A 15390-nucleotide genomic window follows, 5' to 3' on the forward strand; every position below is an offset into this window, starting at 1 on the left:
TTTTAGGTGTGCCTTTTTATATATTATTCAGATCTAGTTGAGAACAAAAGTAACTTGCAATCAGTGTTGTAAATTTATGTATGGACAGGAAAGAAAGAAAGAAAGAAAGGCAGCTGGCGGACTAATTTGTATGTGTGAACTTGGTGTGCTATAATGTCTACCCCAGGTGCACAATTTCTAAAATGAGATTCATTGGCTGGAAGTGATGATAGGAAGATAAGGAGAGCTATGCTTGGAATTTTGGCCTTCCAGCTATTGCTCTTGTACTGTGAGGTGTTACAGTCAACTAGGCATGGGTCACAGCTTAGTCCCATGATCACCATGTGCTTGGTTAATAAAAGTGTTTCTTTCAAGTGAGCAATTTATTATAAATAGTGGAAATTTGTGGATTTGTAGTAAACGCTTAGTAACAGTCTGTTGTAGAGATCTGTATATCACGATAACTTTTGTAGTTTGTTTTAAAACACTGCAGGCAGAGCTGTTACATATTATCATGCCATAGTAAGCTTTAAATTAAGAAAATTAACAAAAGATTGTGTCACACTTGCGTTGCAGTGCTTTGTATTTTAAATTTCTGTTTTAGATGTACTTACTGGTTGGGTTTGGGAATATATGTTTTTTGACTATAGTACGGGACGCGGGTGGTGCTGTGAGTTAAACCACAGAGCCTAGGACTTGCCGATCAGAAGGTCGGCTGTTCGAATCCCCATGACGGGGTGAGCTCCCGTTGCTCGGTCCCTGCTTCTGCCAACCTAGCAGTTCGAAAGACCGTCAAAGTGCAAGTAGATAAATAGGGACCGCTCCAGTGGGAAGGTAAACAGCGTTTCCGTGCGCTGCTCTGGTTCACCAGAAGTGGCTTAGTCATGCTGGCCACATGACCCGGAAGCTGTACGCCGGCTCCCTCAGCCAATAAAGCGAGATGAGCACCGCAACCCCAGAGTCGGTCATGACTGGACCTAATGGTCAGGGGTCCCTTTACCTTTACCTTTACACATAGGAAAAAAGTTAAAACATAATTTTTATGTGCATATCATATTTATGTGTGTGCTTTCCCTCCAATAAATGAGTAAATAGCTTTAATATACTGGGAATATTTTCTAGCATGTTTGGGATCTGTACATTCACATCATATTTTTTAAGGTACAAGTTGGTGTGGAACTGGAGTAATTTACTGTTGTGTGTCTGAAATACAGTATATGATTTAGACTCAGCTGCAAAGTGTCTGCTCAGTCTGTCTCTTTATGCAAGCCCAATTTTAATCCCACAATGCACCCCTAAACCCTTTTCCCTCTGGGTTTCTGAACAACGACCTCTGAGGTCACAATCCTGTTAATTGGCACCAGAAACCAGGGGTGTGTGGGGAGAAATTGGAAGGAGCTGTTGCATTCAGAGGAACTGGTGAATACAGATGTTGTACTACAGTGCCTTGTAGATTCTGGATTGTAGGGTCAAGGAAACCTAAATTCACATAAACATGATATTCCCTCGGTGAACTCACAGTCTCCTCCCCATTGGGAGGAGAAGAATTGGGAAGGCAGTATGAGCTTGAGGCCTGATCCTGTCTTGTCATGTGTAAAGGTTTGGGTGGGGCTCTGTGTGGATGGAAATTAGTGCCTCACCCCTGCTTTGAATCCGTGGTGAGAAAAGGAAGTCCAGATAGTGTTTTGTTTCTTTTGCAATACTTTGGGCCCTTGTTTTCCTGCAATCACAGCTTCTGTTCATGGGTTCAGGGGAGTAATAAATTCTCTTTTGCGCTTGATGAAGGGTAGTATGGGGATCAGTAATGCTGGCCACAGTTTTCAATGGCACTTACCAAGTAAGTACATCAAAGATTTACTTACTCAGTGGGATTTATTTCTGCATAAACATAATAGGATTTCACTGACTCCAGGAGGAGAGAGAAACTACTTTGCCCAGTGATGCCCTTTTGGTTCTTTCTCTTAAGCATAATCTGGCTACTGGAAACCTCTTGCAGTTACTTCTGCTTCTGTTACTGAATTGCCCACTGTTTCACTACATGTGGTACCTCGGGTTACATACGCTTCAGGTTACATACGCTTCAGGTTTCATACTCCGCTAGCCCAGAAATAGTGCCTCGGGTTAAGAACTTTGCTTCAGGATGAGAACAGAAATCGTGCTCTGGCGGCACGACAGCAGCAGGAGGCCCCATTAGCTAAAGTGGTGCTTCAGGTTAAGAACAGTTTCAGGTTAAGAACAGACCTCTGGAACGAATTAAGTACTTAACCCAAGGTACCACTGTAGTCATTGCTGCTCTTCTAACACACAAAAGCAGTGTGCCATCACACAACAGTGCTTAATATGTGCCACTCAAATTAGGTGGACTTTGTTACAGAAAGTGGAAAGGGCAATAGATTTATGAGAATAGCTTCACCTAAATGTTTTTGGATCAAACATCTACTCAGATTGCACAGTTCAATTATTGTCCTACAGCATGGGTGGGCTCTAGCTGGCTAGCCAGCCATGACAAATCTTCAGTTGCTGTTCTTGGCAGCCACTTTACAGACTCATTAAGTGTCTACCATGATTCATGAATAGTGAATATTTTGGAATGGTTGTACAGTTGTACCTCAGGTTAAGTACTTAATTCGTTCCGGAGGTCCGTACTTAACCTGAAACTGTTCTTAACCTGAAGCACCAATTTTAGCTAATGGGGCCTCCTGCCGCCGCCGCGCCGCCGGAGCACGATTTCTGTTCTCATCCTGAAGCAAAGTTCTTAACCTGAAGCACTATTTCTGGGTTAACAGAGTCTGTAACCTGAAGTGTATGTAACCCGAGGTACCACTGTATATTAAATATTCAAACACGGATCACCAGAACATAGTACTTTGGTTAAATATGGCAGAATGTGCATATTAATTTTGATTGATTCTGAAGAATCCCATTTTCACTTACAGAAGGCTTTTAAATTTCTAAAAGTTTTGGAGGAGAATAGAATACTTGCTTAGAGGGAAAACACCTGAAAACATTCACTTTATTCAAATGTGATAATAGGATGGTACCTGTAATGCTATGTTGAATTATTTTAAGGGCTGATCTCATCCGGCACTTTAGCAGCATATAACCTGTCATCTGCAAAACCTTAAATTAAAGTGAACTGAGCGGTATAAGATTGCTTCTCAAAGGAGACTGCTAGTAGTTGTTCACCATGAATTTCTGCAAAGAAAAAATACGATGGACCTTGTATCTTGAGCAGGTACTTTTTAAAAAAATCGCTAACTGGTTTTTAAAATTTTAACATTTAAGCTTAATACAGTTTAAACAAATAAGGTGCCTTTACATAGAACAAAATAATAATAATAAGGGATGCAGTTTTACAGTTTTATAGATCTTTGTTAGCTTAGTTTGAAATATCAGAAATTATGCTCAGTATTTAAATCTACTATTCTAAATAATATTCTTGAGGAAAATTAACTACTGTAATTGTTTTAAGGACTAATCTTCAATTGCTGATCTACCAGATGTTCTCTACTATTGTATTACATTACCTCTTACTTTAAATGAATTGAAGGCACTGAAGTCCATTTAATGCTTATACTTTTGTTTGCCGCCTTCAAATGCTTGAAGTCAGCAGGCATGTATCTATAAAGATAGTTTGAAAAGTCTTTCTTACCATTAACACTATGGTATATACTTGTTACTTGTCTTGTATTACCTAATTAACAATATCTTGCTTTGAAAGTTTGGCAGAAGAGAAAGGGACCTGTCCAAAGCATAGATCAAAAAGAAAAGCATAAATATGAAGAATAAGGTTCTTGAATAAAACTGCAGTGTTACTGGCTTGAAACCAGTTGTAGCATTACTTGGGTCCAAAAACATCTCATGGAAGACTTGTTTTACATCTTGTGTTGGGAGTATGGAGGGGCATGAAACTAAATCCACAGATTTTTTTTTTTGCATGTGCAAGAATTTATAGAAGCAAAAGAATGAGAACTGTTCTAGAGCTTGCTTATTATAATATTGGACAAACTCTTAGAATTGATTTGGTTGTACAGCTGTTCATTATACACTCCTCAGCACAAGACTTTCAGGGCAGCTTTTATCTACCCTGATGTAAAGTTGATAAATTCAGTGATGCAGATTATTATTATTATTTATTTTAAATTGCAGTTCTAAACTTAGAGTAAGCTCAGGAGATTTTATATGTGGTTGGCATCCACATGTTTCTCTGTTCAAGGATTGGTGGCAACTCTAAAATAGATATTTATGGACCTTATTCTTTGACAGATATTCCCAAAACTATTTTTTCGCACGGTCATAGCAGCTAAATAGTGTGTGTTTGTTGTCCTTTTGTTTATTCCAACTCATAAACAGCTTAATCAAAACTATTTGTTTATACATTTTATGGGGGTGTTGTCTAGAGTTAATGCTGTAATCCTGTACTCACTCACATAGGATATTGAAAGAGATTAATGGAACATGCATTTCATAGAGGATTTGAAAGCAAATAAGTTCTTTCTTTCTTTAGACAAATGTATAAATGTGGAATAATTTTGAAGTGTTGTCCTTAGCAACTTTAGCACTTCACAGTATACCAGTGGGATGTGTACTGCCCTTTTATGTTTGTTGTCCTAATATTCATATTGTGTATTATCACTGAAAAGATTTTGTCTGAAAATTCAAAATGAATAATATTTTCAATAATACTTACTAAATATTTATTGGAAAGCTGTGCAATTGCACTTTTTCTTTCTGAAGTAAAGCTTAGCCATTTATGTATATTATAAATCCTTTGCTTGCAGGCAGTGTCCCAAACAATTCAGTAGACTTCTTCCAAAATAAAGAAATCACTCCAGCTTCCTCATGAAAGCACTCACACCTGGAGGTTCAATTACTTTATCACTAGGCTAGGAGAATCTTTGATAAACTCATATCTCAGTTCTTTGCCTCTCCTCTACAATGAGATTGTCATTTTATCGTATTTTTCACGGAGGAGTCCTTTATATCTCACAGCTGTAGTTGTAAAGTTGGCGAGTTCTGTAATCAAAGCAAGCAGAGCTCTCCTCTCACACTTCTTATGAATAAACCCGGCTTCAAAACCTTATAGCAATATAACTCTATAAGAGAGCAATGAGTTAATTAACATTTTGACTGTACAGGTATTGCCATAACAAACATGAAAAGGTGGTTTGATGGGGCTTGATTTCTGTTATCCCAAAGACAGACCTGCATAATGGATAGAATCTATGTATGTTTGAAAATATATTGGAGGGGGGAAAGGGAGTCAGGGAGGCATTGTTTACTGTTAAACATGGGTGGTAGATCCCATGAGAAATAGCTCTCTGCAGACTGTATAATATCTGACATTGTTTTTTGCATGATCCTGAAAATTCCTTGTTTTACAGTCCCAGAAATCTTGGATAGAAAATACTTTCAACAAACGGGAATGTGTCTACATTATACCAAGTTCAAAGGATCCTCACAGGTAAGCTAAAAACGATGGAAGCGGAAGGTTTAACTTTCAAGTATAATTTATGTGCTGTGACCATAAGGATCGTGCTCAGAAAATGAATGTTCTGCTCTCTTCTCTCCAGTGCAGCCCCCTGCACCTGCCTCAAGCTTCTCCTGAGGAATTGGTGATAACTTGAGCAGAGGAATCTGCAGATGATTTTTGGGAGGTGCAAGGGACTGCAGTGGAAAGAGGACTGGAGGAGTTGACCTTCAGTTTGTTCTGAATTCAGTACAAATTCTGAGTAAAAGTAAAATTTAGCTTTAAATGTTTTGTTATAATTGAACAGGAGATAGCTAACATTTGTTTTTGTTTGTGAAACATGTTGAAATATATATTTTGCATTCTTTGAAGCCAAAGGACCCTGCACAAGTTTTGCTTTGATCAAACTGAAACACATGAAAAATTTGTTGATATCAAGAACATAAACCGGGAATCCGTTTTGTTCTGTTTTTGTTTTTTAATTGATTTACAAATATAACAAAACTAAGAAAATAACAATACTTCCCACCCACCCTTGTTAATTTGGGACATTTCCCAAATAACAAACCATTTTGTTTTGTTCATTTGTAGCACATATCCCATCTGGCATGATTATACTCAGTTGTCTGCTGCCTTACATATATTTTATTGCTGCAGCTGATCTCTGTGCTAAGCAGACCTGGGGTTAAACATAAATTTTTAAAAAAATGCATTTCAACACAGTGCAATTTGATGTATCTTCTGAAAGTTCCATTGATATTTTTAACACTGAGCGCTGGATTGCAGCTTCAGACAACTGGAATCTAGTTATTCTTTTCCCAGGGTTTATAATTATCTCTGGGCATTCTTAGTGGCAGCAGTCCCTTCCAAGGGAAATCAGGCTGTCCCTCTCTTTACCTGCATTTTGGAAATGCATAAATACTTTTTAAAAAAACAAAACAAAACAGGCTTTTGGTAATAGTTTTATGAAGATTTTATGCTGCTGTTTGTAACTTTTCTGCAATAAGTTATTGTGCTGCTTTAAATTGTGGTTTATTCACTTACATTATTGTGAGCTGCCCTGAGCTCCCTTTGGGGAAGAAGGGCAGGTTATAAATTAAAAATAATGAATAATTATAACTGAAAAAGGTATTAAACATATTTTAGAAATTATTTTTAATTTTTTCATAGCTGTCAAAAGATTTCCAAGTATTGAGGGATTTGTCCCAACAGTGAATTTCTGTAGACAGTAAAATCTTGCACTTTTATCATATGTGCATCATATCTGTATTCCGTTCTGTGTAACATTACAATGATATATCTTGCGTACAACTATGAGCAGTCATTTTTCTATTATTCTCTAGACCACCTTCATGCAAACAAAATTGCCCTCATAAACAGTTACAGTGCTTTCTTCTTAAGAGGCATATCCCAGAACACATGACAGGACAGTAAATAATTTGTGGTGTGAATTACAGAAAGTAACGACAAATATATTAAGAATAATCTCGGTCATATTTAGTCATAAATTGGATTTAATAAAAAATACAGGAAAAATTCTAACTTACTTTATTGTATTCTTAATCATAGATGCCTTCCAGGATGTCAGATTTGTCAGCAACTTGTCAGGTATGATTATGTAAGATGAAGCAATTACATATCTCTTTTGAAAATACTGTTTTAATTATTTGACATAAGTAAAACATCAGAAAGCTGATGGTTCTGTAATTTGTTTAGAAATGACTGGAAGCAAAAGACAAGTAAAAATGTAAAGAAGATTTAATTAAAACATGGAAGGATGTGGGTAGACAAGGGAAACTGGATATAGGTAGACCTTTCACCAGTGCTGGTAGTGAAAGGTATGTTGACCCTTAGCCATGGCTTTCTAGTTCTTGGGTGTTTTATATTTTCTACATTACTATTATAAGTCATCCTATATACCTTTGCTCTGACTTTTCTTATGCGAACTGCTTATCAGATAATGTCAAAGCCTTCCAGCAACTAAGAAACACACACAAACATATGACCAAACATTAAGTTTCCCCCGTTCTGCCCCTCTCCCCCTGAAACAGAAGATTAATGTATAAGATTTGCCACAAGCCTATGTGCAAAGTCAGTGGGTGCCAGTAATCAGAGTCTTCTTTTGAATACCATATTTTGATAAAATTGTCCACATCAAATGTGCTGTTCAAGGCATGCACACTTTTTGTCAGTTTTTCAGATAAGACATTTGTCCATACGTTCTGTTGCTGTTTCATTGTGTGAAAATGTGCAAAAAGTGATGAGTTCCTTGTAAAGTAAATTGAGTTGATCTTCTATTTTTCTATGCTCTGGCAGTATTTAAAGGATTTAAAGACAACTGGTTCAGAAATTTTGCCAGAATCGTGCAAATCAGCCTGGATAATTACTTTTAAAAAAAACACAAAGTGCACAAAACTATTAATAGGTATTTTCATCCTAAATTGATTCATTTCCAGTACTGTGAGAATGGACAACAGCTTATGCAATTACCTCTTGTGTGTTTCCCCAATTCCGCAAATTGCGATGATTATCTGCAGGTGCTGTTGTGGTCGCTTGGTCCGCCAACATGCTTGCTTTACTGCCAGCCTTGCCATGAAATATTCAGATGTGAAACTGGGTGAAAATTTTAATCAGGAGGTAGAAGAGTGGTCTGTAGAAAAACATACTGAGCAGAGTTCCACAGATGCTTATGGTATCATAAACTTTCAAGGAGGCTCTCATTCGTATCGAGCTAAGGTCAGTATCAAACATTCCATATATTGCTTAATGGTAGAGTGGAATAATATTGAAATGAATTTACAAGTGAATATGAAAACATATATCTAAACATGAAGGTAGTAGCATGTAAAGAGATGAGTGAAGTCAAGGTTCCATATGACTTATTTGCACTTTACATTTTAAATTTATGTTTGTGTCCCCCACCCCAAATTGAAGTAATTACTACATTCTATTATTGTTATTGTTATTATTAATATTATTATTACAATTTTCACACCGCCTTTCATCCAAACACAAAAATACACAACATAATTTTTAAATTAATAAATTACAGAAAACAAGTTACAGATAGATTGAGGTTGCAAAATTGTTATATTGGTCACATCTTTTAAAACACAATAAAAAGAGAACATTTGAGCTACCTGTGCTATACTGCTTGATTATTTTTTATGGGAAGATCAAACCAATTAACACACAAATAGCTTAATGTTAATTGGAGTTAAATAATATTGACTAAGACACAAAATATTAACAAAGAGGCTATGTTACACTGTTCACTATGGAATCACCCTTTTGACAAAATGTTCAATGCTTTTGCAGTGTTTACAAATAAAATAAATCGTGTTGTGATTAGGTTTTTAAATATCATTATTGTGGCATATTCAGAATCCTCTGGCAGTTCTCTAATTCCCATTAGAAATTTTCATGCATTTGGAATGACCTGTGAAATGCCTATTTACCCTTGCATAAGTATGGCTATAATTTCCTGATTGCATTATTAAAAAAAGGTTAACCCTTCCCAACTCTTTTTTGTTAGTATGTGCGGCTGTCATATGACACCAGACCTGAAGCCATCCTACAGCTTATGCTTAAAGAATGGCAGATGGAACTGCCCAAGCTTGTTGTTTCTGTTCATGGAGGGATGCAAAAATTTGAGCTTCATCCACGCATCAAACAATTGCTTGGAAAAGGCCTTATTAAAGCTGCAGTGACAACAGGAGCCTGGATTATAACTGGAGGAGTGAATACAGGTGAAGTCTTGACTCTAAATATACTTTCCACTTCACATGCACTTGAGACACCTGGATATCATCTCCGTATGACTATTTTGATGTCAAATTGGCATCAATATGATTGCAGTCTGCATGGCCATGGGGACAGCAGGCTTGGAATCATCAGGTGTCACGTGGAAATGACATACATCCACATTGCCAGAAACTACCCCATATTTTCTACCAACTAAAGTGGAGCTGCTTATGCTACAGATTCACACAGAATGAAACTACTGAAGGTGGTACCCATAATTGGCTTGGAAACTTGTGCTCCAGCTCAAAAATGTAGGAGTTGAAAAGGTGCCCTTCATGACGATCTGATTGATAATAGAATTTTGGATAAGCAAGCTATGATGTGACATATTGGAACTGTTTCATAAAAAATGTCTTGTTTCAATCCTGCAAGCTTTTGAACACAGGCATTGTTGAGGGTGTAAAATGCTTACTTTAAGAGTGTGGGTTGCACACTTAATGTTTACACATTTTTACAAGTATTTCTATAATACAGTAAACATCGGTCTTAAATGTATTTCAGTGCTAGTTGCCTTCTAAGTTGAGCAGTGGTTTTTGTTTTTTTGCTAAAGCATGATGTGAACTGAGCCATTGGGTTCTGTAGATATTTGCCACCAGTAGAACATACATTTAGTAACACTACAATATTCTTTGATCCTGAACAGGAGTTGCAAAGCATGTTGGTGATGCTCTCAAGGAACATGCCTCTCGATCATCTCGAAAGATTTGCACTATTGGAATAGCTCCTTGGGGAGTAATTGAAAACAGAAATGACCTCGTTGGGAGAGATGTAAGTTTGCCCATTTATTATTGTTGTGCTCTCAACTGTTTATGAAAAGAAGAAAATTCGTAAGTACATTAAGGCTTTGATCAGAATTATTCAATTCATGAAGTAAGGTTGTGATGCGAATAGGAAACTCTTTTTGTGAAATGGATGTCACTTCGCCATCCCAGAACCATGTACACACAGGTCCCGCTTTGTGAACACATGTTATGTGAAAACTCAACTACCTAAACCTGAGGAAATTGTGCCCAAACCTAGCTATACAACTGTACAAACTTATACAAACAGTTGGGTGTGTTCTGAAAGAATCTCAGTGAAATTAAAATAACAGCTTTAAAGAAACTCATTTAGTCCTCTTGTTTGTTTTTTGCTGGTTGAGGACAGCCATTTAGTGTGCCATGTTCCCTGTCTCTTTTCCTCATTTCAGTTCCAGCTACATCTCCCTGCCAGCGGCACCATCTCTTCCCTTCCCTTCTCAGAGCCTCCCCTTAAATTTGTCTGCAGAGAAGCTTCTTGTGAGGGAGCAGCGCCATGCAGCATCAGATCTCAATGCTTAACAGCTGTTAAGTGGAAGGATCGGATCCTCATGGTGCTTCTTCACGAGCAGCTTCCCTTGTGTGCAGAGAACTGTGATCTCCCCGCCAGCCACACCAACTCTCTGCCTCGCCTCTTAAGTTTTTCTGCCTCTGCCTTCCTATCCTAGTGTAGTTCTTACTGTGCTGCTGCTTCATGAGCAGCTTATATGCACACAAGTTAAGGGGAGGATCTGGTCCTACACACTGTGAGGCAAAAAGAAAGAAAAAGGAAGGAAGGAAGGAAGGAAGGAAGGAAGGAAGGAGAAGGGGAGGGCTGGGGGGCGGGGTGGGGAAGCTGCTGGGCTGAGGGAAGGAGCCAGAATGACTGTACACCACCAGCAAAAAACAAGTAAAAAGATGACTAAATGACTTTCTTTAAAGCTGTTACTGTATTTTATTTTTGCTGAGATCATTAAGGAAAGTAATTCTCTCAGAGGTGAGGGGGCGGTTATGAGCCATGGATTTTTTTTTGTCATTTCTTCTTGGTCAGGAAAACACTGGGGTTTTCCTTTTAGGAACAATTGAAACCAGTGGTTTGCTATGTGAATGCTCACCTAATGAACCAACCCCGGAGAGCAGATTGTGTTCGCAAAATGGGACCTGCGTACAAAGATATGCCAGAATCAATCCAGTCTACTTAAAAACAACCCTGTCTGGAAACTTTGGAAACCTCAGTCTTCCAATGAGATATTTTAGAGTAAAAACCATCTTAGCAATGATCTTTGGTTGCTTTTTCCTTGCCGTGCGCTTACCTCATTGTGAATTTAAAGAATAAAGAATAAAGATTAATGTGTTGATACTTCCTGGTATTACAACTTCTTTCATATGGGAATGAAGCAGAAATCTGCAGCTGATGGATAAACAGATTGTTGGCAATTGGCAAATGAAAAAGGAATTTTGAAGCCTGCCACATTTTGGTGGGGAGGGAATCAGGTTTATATTCATGCGAAGGTCTTTTTGTTTTGTTTTATGTTTAGGTTGTTGCTCCATATCAAACCCTGCTGAATCCTTTGAGCAAACTTAACGTCTTGAATAATCTTCATTCCCATTTCATACTGGTGGATGATGGGACAGTTGGAAAATATGGAGCAGAAGTGAAACTACGAAGAGAACTGGAAAAAACAATTAACCTGCAAAGGATCCATGCACGTATGTGTGGACCATGATTAACTAATTATGGGGTGTTGGCCCTTTTTGTTCTATATGCAGTGTGGGGGTTGGATCTTAAGCTGGTAAAAAGTTGTCTTGACTTGCGTTATTTCGGAAGGGAGCTGGGATTGCAGGTTTCACTGCTTCCCCATATAGAAAAATAACTGCCGCTAGAAAAAGAGCAAGCCAGGGAGTGCTGATTTTCTCGTTACCGGGGCTTGGATTATTAAGGATAATTGAAAGAGGCACTCTCCACCCTGCCACTAGTAGTAGTACCATCCAGGAAAAGCTTTACTACTTCATTTGATTATCCTGGATGCATTTTTTTATTATTATGATTGACTTCCCATAGTTCTGCATTGCCACTATCATGGTAGTTTAATGAAATCTAGATTAATCCCAATATAACCAATGGTTAAAAACCAGTTAAAAACAGTAGAATAGTGTAAGCATATAGTAGTAAGAAAATAATTTCAACCAATGTAGACTTGGGTAAATAAAAATATATACTTGCTTAGTGCCGAAAAAGGCATAATAGCACCAGAAGGGACTCCTGAGAAGAATTCAGGAATTGGAGGTAGACATTGAAGTGGAGCAGGTGATCTTTTAGAAATCTGAGTCTTAAGATAAGATATGTTCCCTCTGGCTTGTTCTGGTCAGTGGTCTATCAGTGGTATTTTTGGCCAGTAATTTTTTTTTTCAGAAATTCTCAGAGGCAGGCCCCTGAACAATATGTTGCAGTAGTCTTAAGTTGGATATGACTTGGAAATATATAATGGCTTAGGCCTAGGGGTAGGGAAATATGTGACCTTCCAGATCCCATCAGCCCCAGCCAGCAAGGCCAATGGTCAAGACTGATGGCAGTTTAGTCCAGCAACATCTGGAGAGCCGCAGGTTCTCAATCTGTGGCCTAGGCTGTCTTTGCCCAAGAGGAGTCACAGCTGGTTGACCAGCCTTAACTATTGAAAGAGGCTTCATGCCACAGATGCCATCAACATCAAGATTCGGGGCCAGATGTAACAACACCTGCAGGCTGTGAGTCTGATCCTTTAGGATGCAGTCTTGTCAGGAATACCCACGCCCATCCAATGCATCACACACCAATATCTCTGCTTGAACTGTATTTCATTCCTTTTGAGATTGAATCCTAGTCTAATCGGTTTCAGACATAATAAAGGTGTACAGCAAATAATAAGTGTGAGTGATTTGCACTTCTAGTCTTACTTGCACTCTATAACAACAGAAATTCTTCTCTCTTTGGGGGCAAAAGTTATTGTGAGCATGAAACGCTTAGATCTGTGTGTGAATAATATAAGGAAACGCTGACCTTTTTGTACTAATCTGTGTTGCGTCAGTCACAGATTAGCTGTTAAGCATCATTTGTAGAAGCTGGCTTCTGGGGAATATAGTACATCTACTCCCAAAATGTTTTTAAAACCAATTATCCTGTTTTGACTAGGAGTTGGTAAAGAGAAGCTTTATAGTGCTTCCGTATTCTGTATTTGTTGTAACTATGGGCTACATTTTTACTGTGTACAGTTATTATGTGTTTACAGCTTCTCTTCCATTTGTGTTTATGCTGACACAGTTGGCTGCAGTTTAATTAGGCCTTTGAAATGTGTAAACCACACTTTAGCCCTTGTGTATGATTAACAGTATTAAAATGTGTGCTACTCAGCCTCTTAACTTGTTTGTGCAATAGAAGGAATAAGGTGAGTCTAATATTATGTTAGAGGGACGTGGGTGGCTCTGTGGGTTAAACCACAGAGCCTAGGACTTGCCAATCAGAAGGTTGGCGGTTCGAATCCCCGCAACGGGGTGAGCTCCTGTTGCTCAATCCCTGCTCCTGCCAACCTAGCAGTTCGAAAGCACATCAAAGTGCAAGTAGATAAATAGGTACCGCTCCGGCAGGAAGGTAAACGGCATTTCCGTGCGAGGCTTTGGTTCGCCAGAAGCGGCTTAGTCATGCTGGCGCATGACCCTGAAGCTGTACACCGGCTCCCTCGGCCAATAAAGCGAGATGAGTGCCGCAACCCCAGAGTTGGTCACAAGTGGACCTAAAGGGTCAGGGGTCCCTTTACCTTTTTAATATTATGTTAGAAATTTTGAGCAGTATTTATGCTTACCGCTGCTGAGGAAGATTAGTTTTTGGTGAAGATTTGTATGCATAGTTAAAATGTATTGCCCTTGGAACTGCAGAGAATGACTTTTTTGTATATTTTGTATTCACATTTTTAGTTCCCCAAAAGACCTTTCCAATCCTTTTACTTCGGTAGGGCTGTCAGACCTGAAGCATTTAGTTTTTGCAGTGTGACTGTGTGTGCCTTCAAACCATCACCCTAGGCAGATGCTGAACAAATGTTTGATAAAGTGTGGTCAAATGTTTGATGAGTTCTTGGACTCATGGAGAGTTGCTGAATAAGATTTTCACGTAAACAGAGTGAGGAGCTTCAGTGCTTTGTATAGTCCATATCCCCTTCCCATGACTTGGACGAGTAGAAAAACTGTGCAAAACAGTCAAAACCATGAAATAAATTGTATAAAATAGCAAATCCTGCAATTCTGCTTAATTTATACAGGCTGCATAATTGAGCTTTTCTTTGCAGGGCTTAGCTTAGCATTTTTAAAGAATAACACTTCTGTTCTAGATATACAAAGCCCTGTGAGTAGCTCCAGTTCTTTATTAACATTCTTTGAGTATAAGTCATTCTTTCTGAGTTGAGTTTTAATGAACTGTGCTGTGCTTATTCTGAAAAAGACATAATGAAAAAGAATTGCATTTTTGTTTACCTCTTTTGTCTAGGAATTGGCCAGGGTGTCCCTGTGGTTGCACTCATATTTGAAGGTGGCCCCAATGTTATCCTCACAGTTTTGGAATACCTTCAGGAAAACCCACCTGTGCCAGTGGTGGTTTGTGAGGGAACTGGCAGAGCTGCAGACATCCTAGCTTATGTATATAAACAAACAGAAGAGGGAGGGTAAGTATAGGAAGCTGCCTTCTGCTGAGTCAGAACATTGGTCCATGTAGCCCAGTATTGTCTTCTCAAAGTAGCATCTGTCCAAGGTTGTTTTCCCTGCCCCCCTCTTGCTGCTTGAGATCTTTTCAACTGGAGTTGCTGGGGATTAAACCTGAAACCTTGCCCTCCAACTCCTGAGTCACACCCCCTCCCCTTGATGGGAAGAATACTTCACACGGTTGCCTGTTTCAATTGATTCTTGTTTCGTCTCAGGAATATCCCTGATGGCGCAGAACCTGAAGTCATTTCAACCATCAAAAAGACATTTAATTTTGGTCAGAGCGAGGCAGTTCATTTGTTCCAGACCTTGCTGGAGTGCATGAAAAAAAGAGAACTTGTGAGTAAATCTCTGCATACTATACCATGACAATAGGGTTGTGTAGTAACACTCTTTAGTATTGTACTTTTCTGAAGAAATGTTTGATTAATCACACCAGCTATGAAAAATTAAAATAGACCAGCCTTCCCCATTCCTCCACACCTTCCTCCAGAGTCTGCCATCCTAGGGCCAAGCTCCAAGGTTCCAAAGGAGCAATGACAATAACTTAGTTGGATGCAACCCCACAAGTTGATGCCATGTCTGAGCTGAGCCTCGTTTCTTTCTAAAAAATATGTTTACGCTTTCCTTTTTTCC

General features: G+C 38.6%; 1 protein-coding gene across 3 annotated transcripts in view; it reads left to right on the plus strand.

Annotated features, from left to right (window-relative positions):
* The window catches only part of TRPM7 (transient receptor potential cation channel subfamily M member 7), an 82742-nt gene that overhangs the window by 30970 nt on the left and 36382 nt on the right, over positions 1 to 15390 (plus strand). For all 3 annotated transcript variants that reach the window (XR_014541586.1, XM_083586100.1, XM_083586101.1), the window contains exons 2-9: positions 5364 to 5443; positions 7019 to 7057; positions 7987 to 8185; positions 8985 to 9198; positions 9897 to 10021; positions 11568 to 11739; positions 14543 to 14717; positions 14970 to 15093. Coding sequence is in view for 2 of the 3 variants with exons in the window: in XM_083586100.1 (XP_083442226.1) it covers positions 5364 to 5443; positions 7019 to 7057; positions 7987 to 8185; positions 8985 to 9198; positions 9897 to 10021; positions 11568 to 11739; positions 14543 to 14717; positions 14970 to 15093 (1128 nt within the window). In the remaining variant the exon portion in view is untranslated. The remainder of the gene's footprint in view (positions 1 to 5363; positions 5444 to 7018; positions 7058 to 7986; positions 8186 to 8984; positions 9199 to 9896; positions 10022 to 11567; positions 11740 to 14542; positions 14718 to 14969; positions 15094 to 15390) is intronic.

The sequence above is a fragment of the Podarcis filfolensis genome (genome assembly GCF_964270895.1).
Source record: "Podarcis filfolensis genome assembly, chromosome: 14".
Classification (NCBI taxonomy): Eukaryota; Metazoa; Chordata; class Lepidosauria; order Squamata; family Lacertidae; genus Podarcis; species Podarcis filfolensis.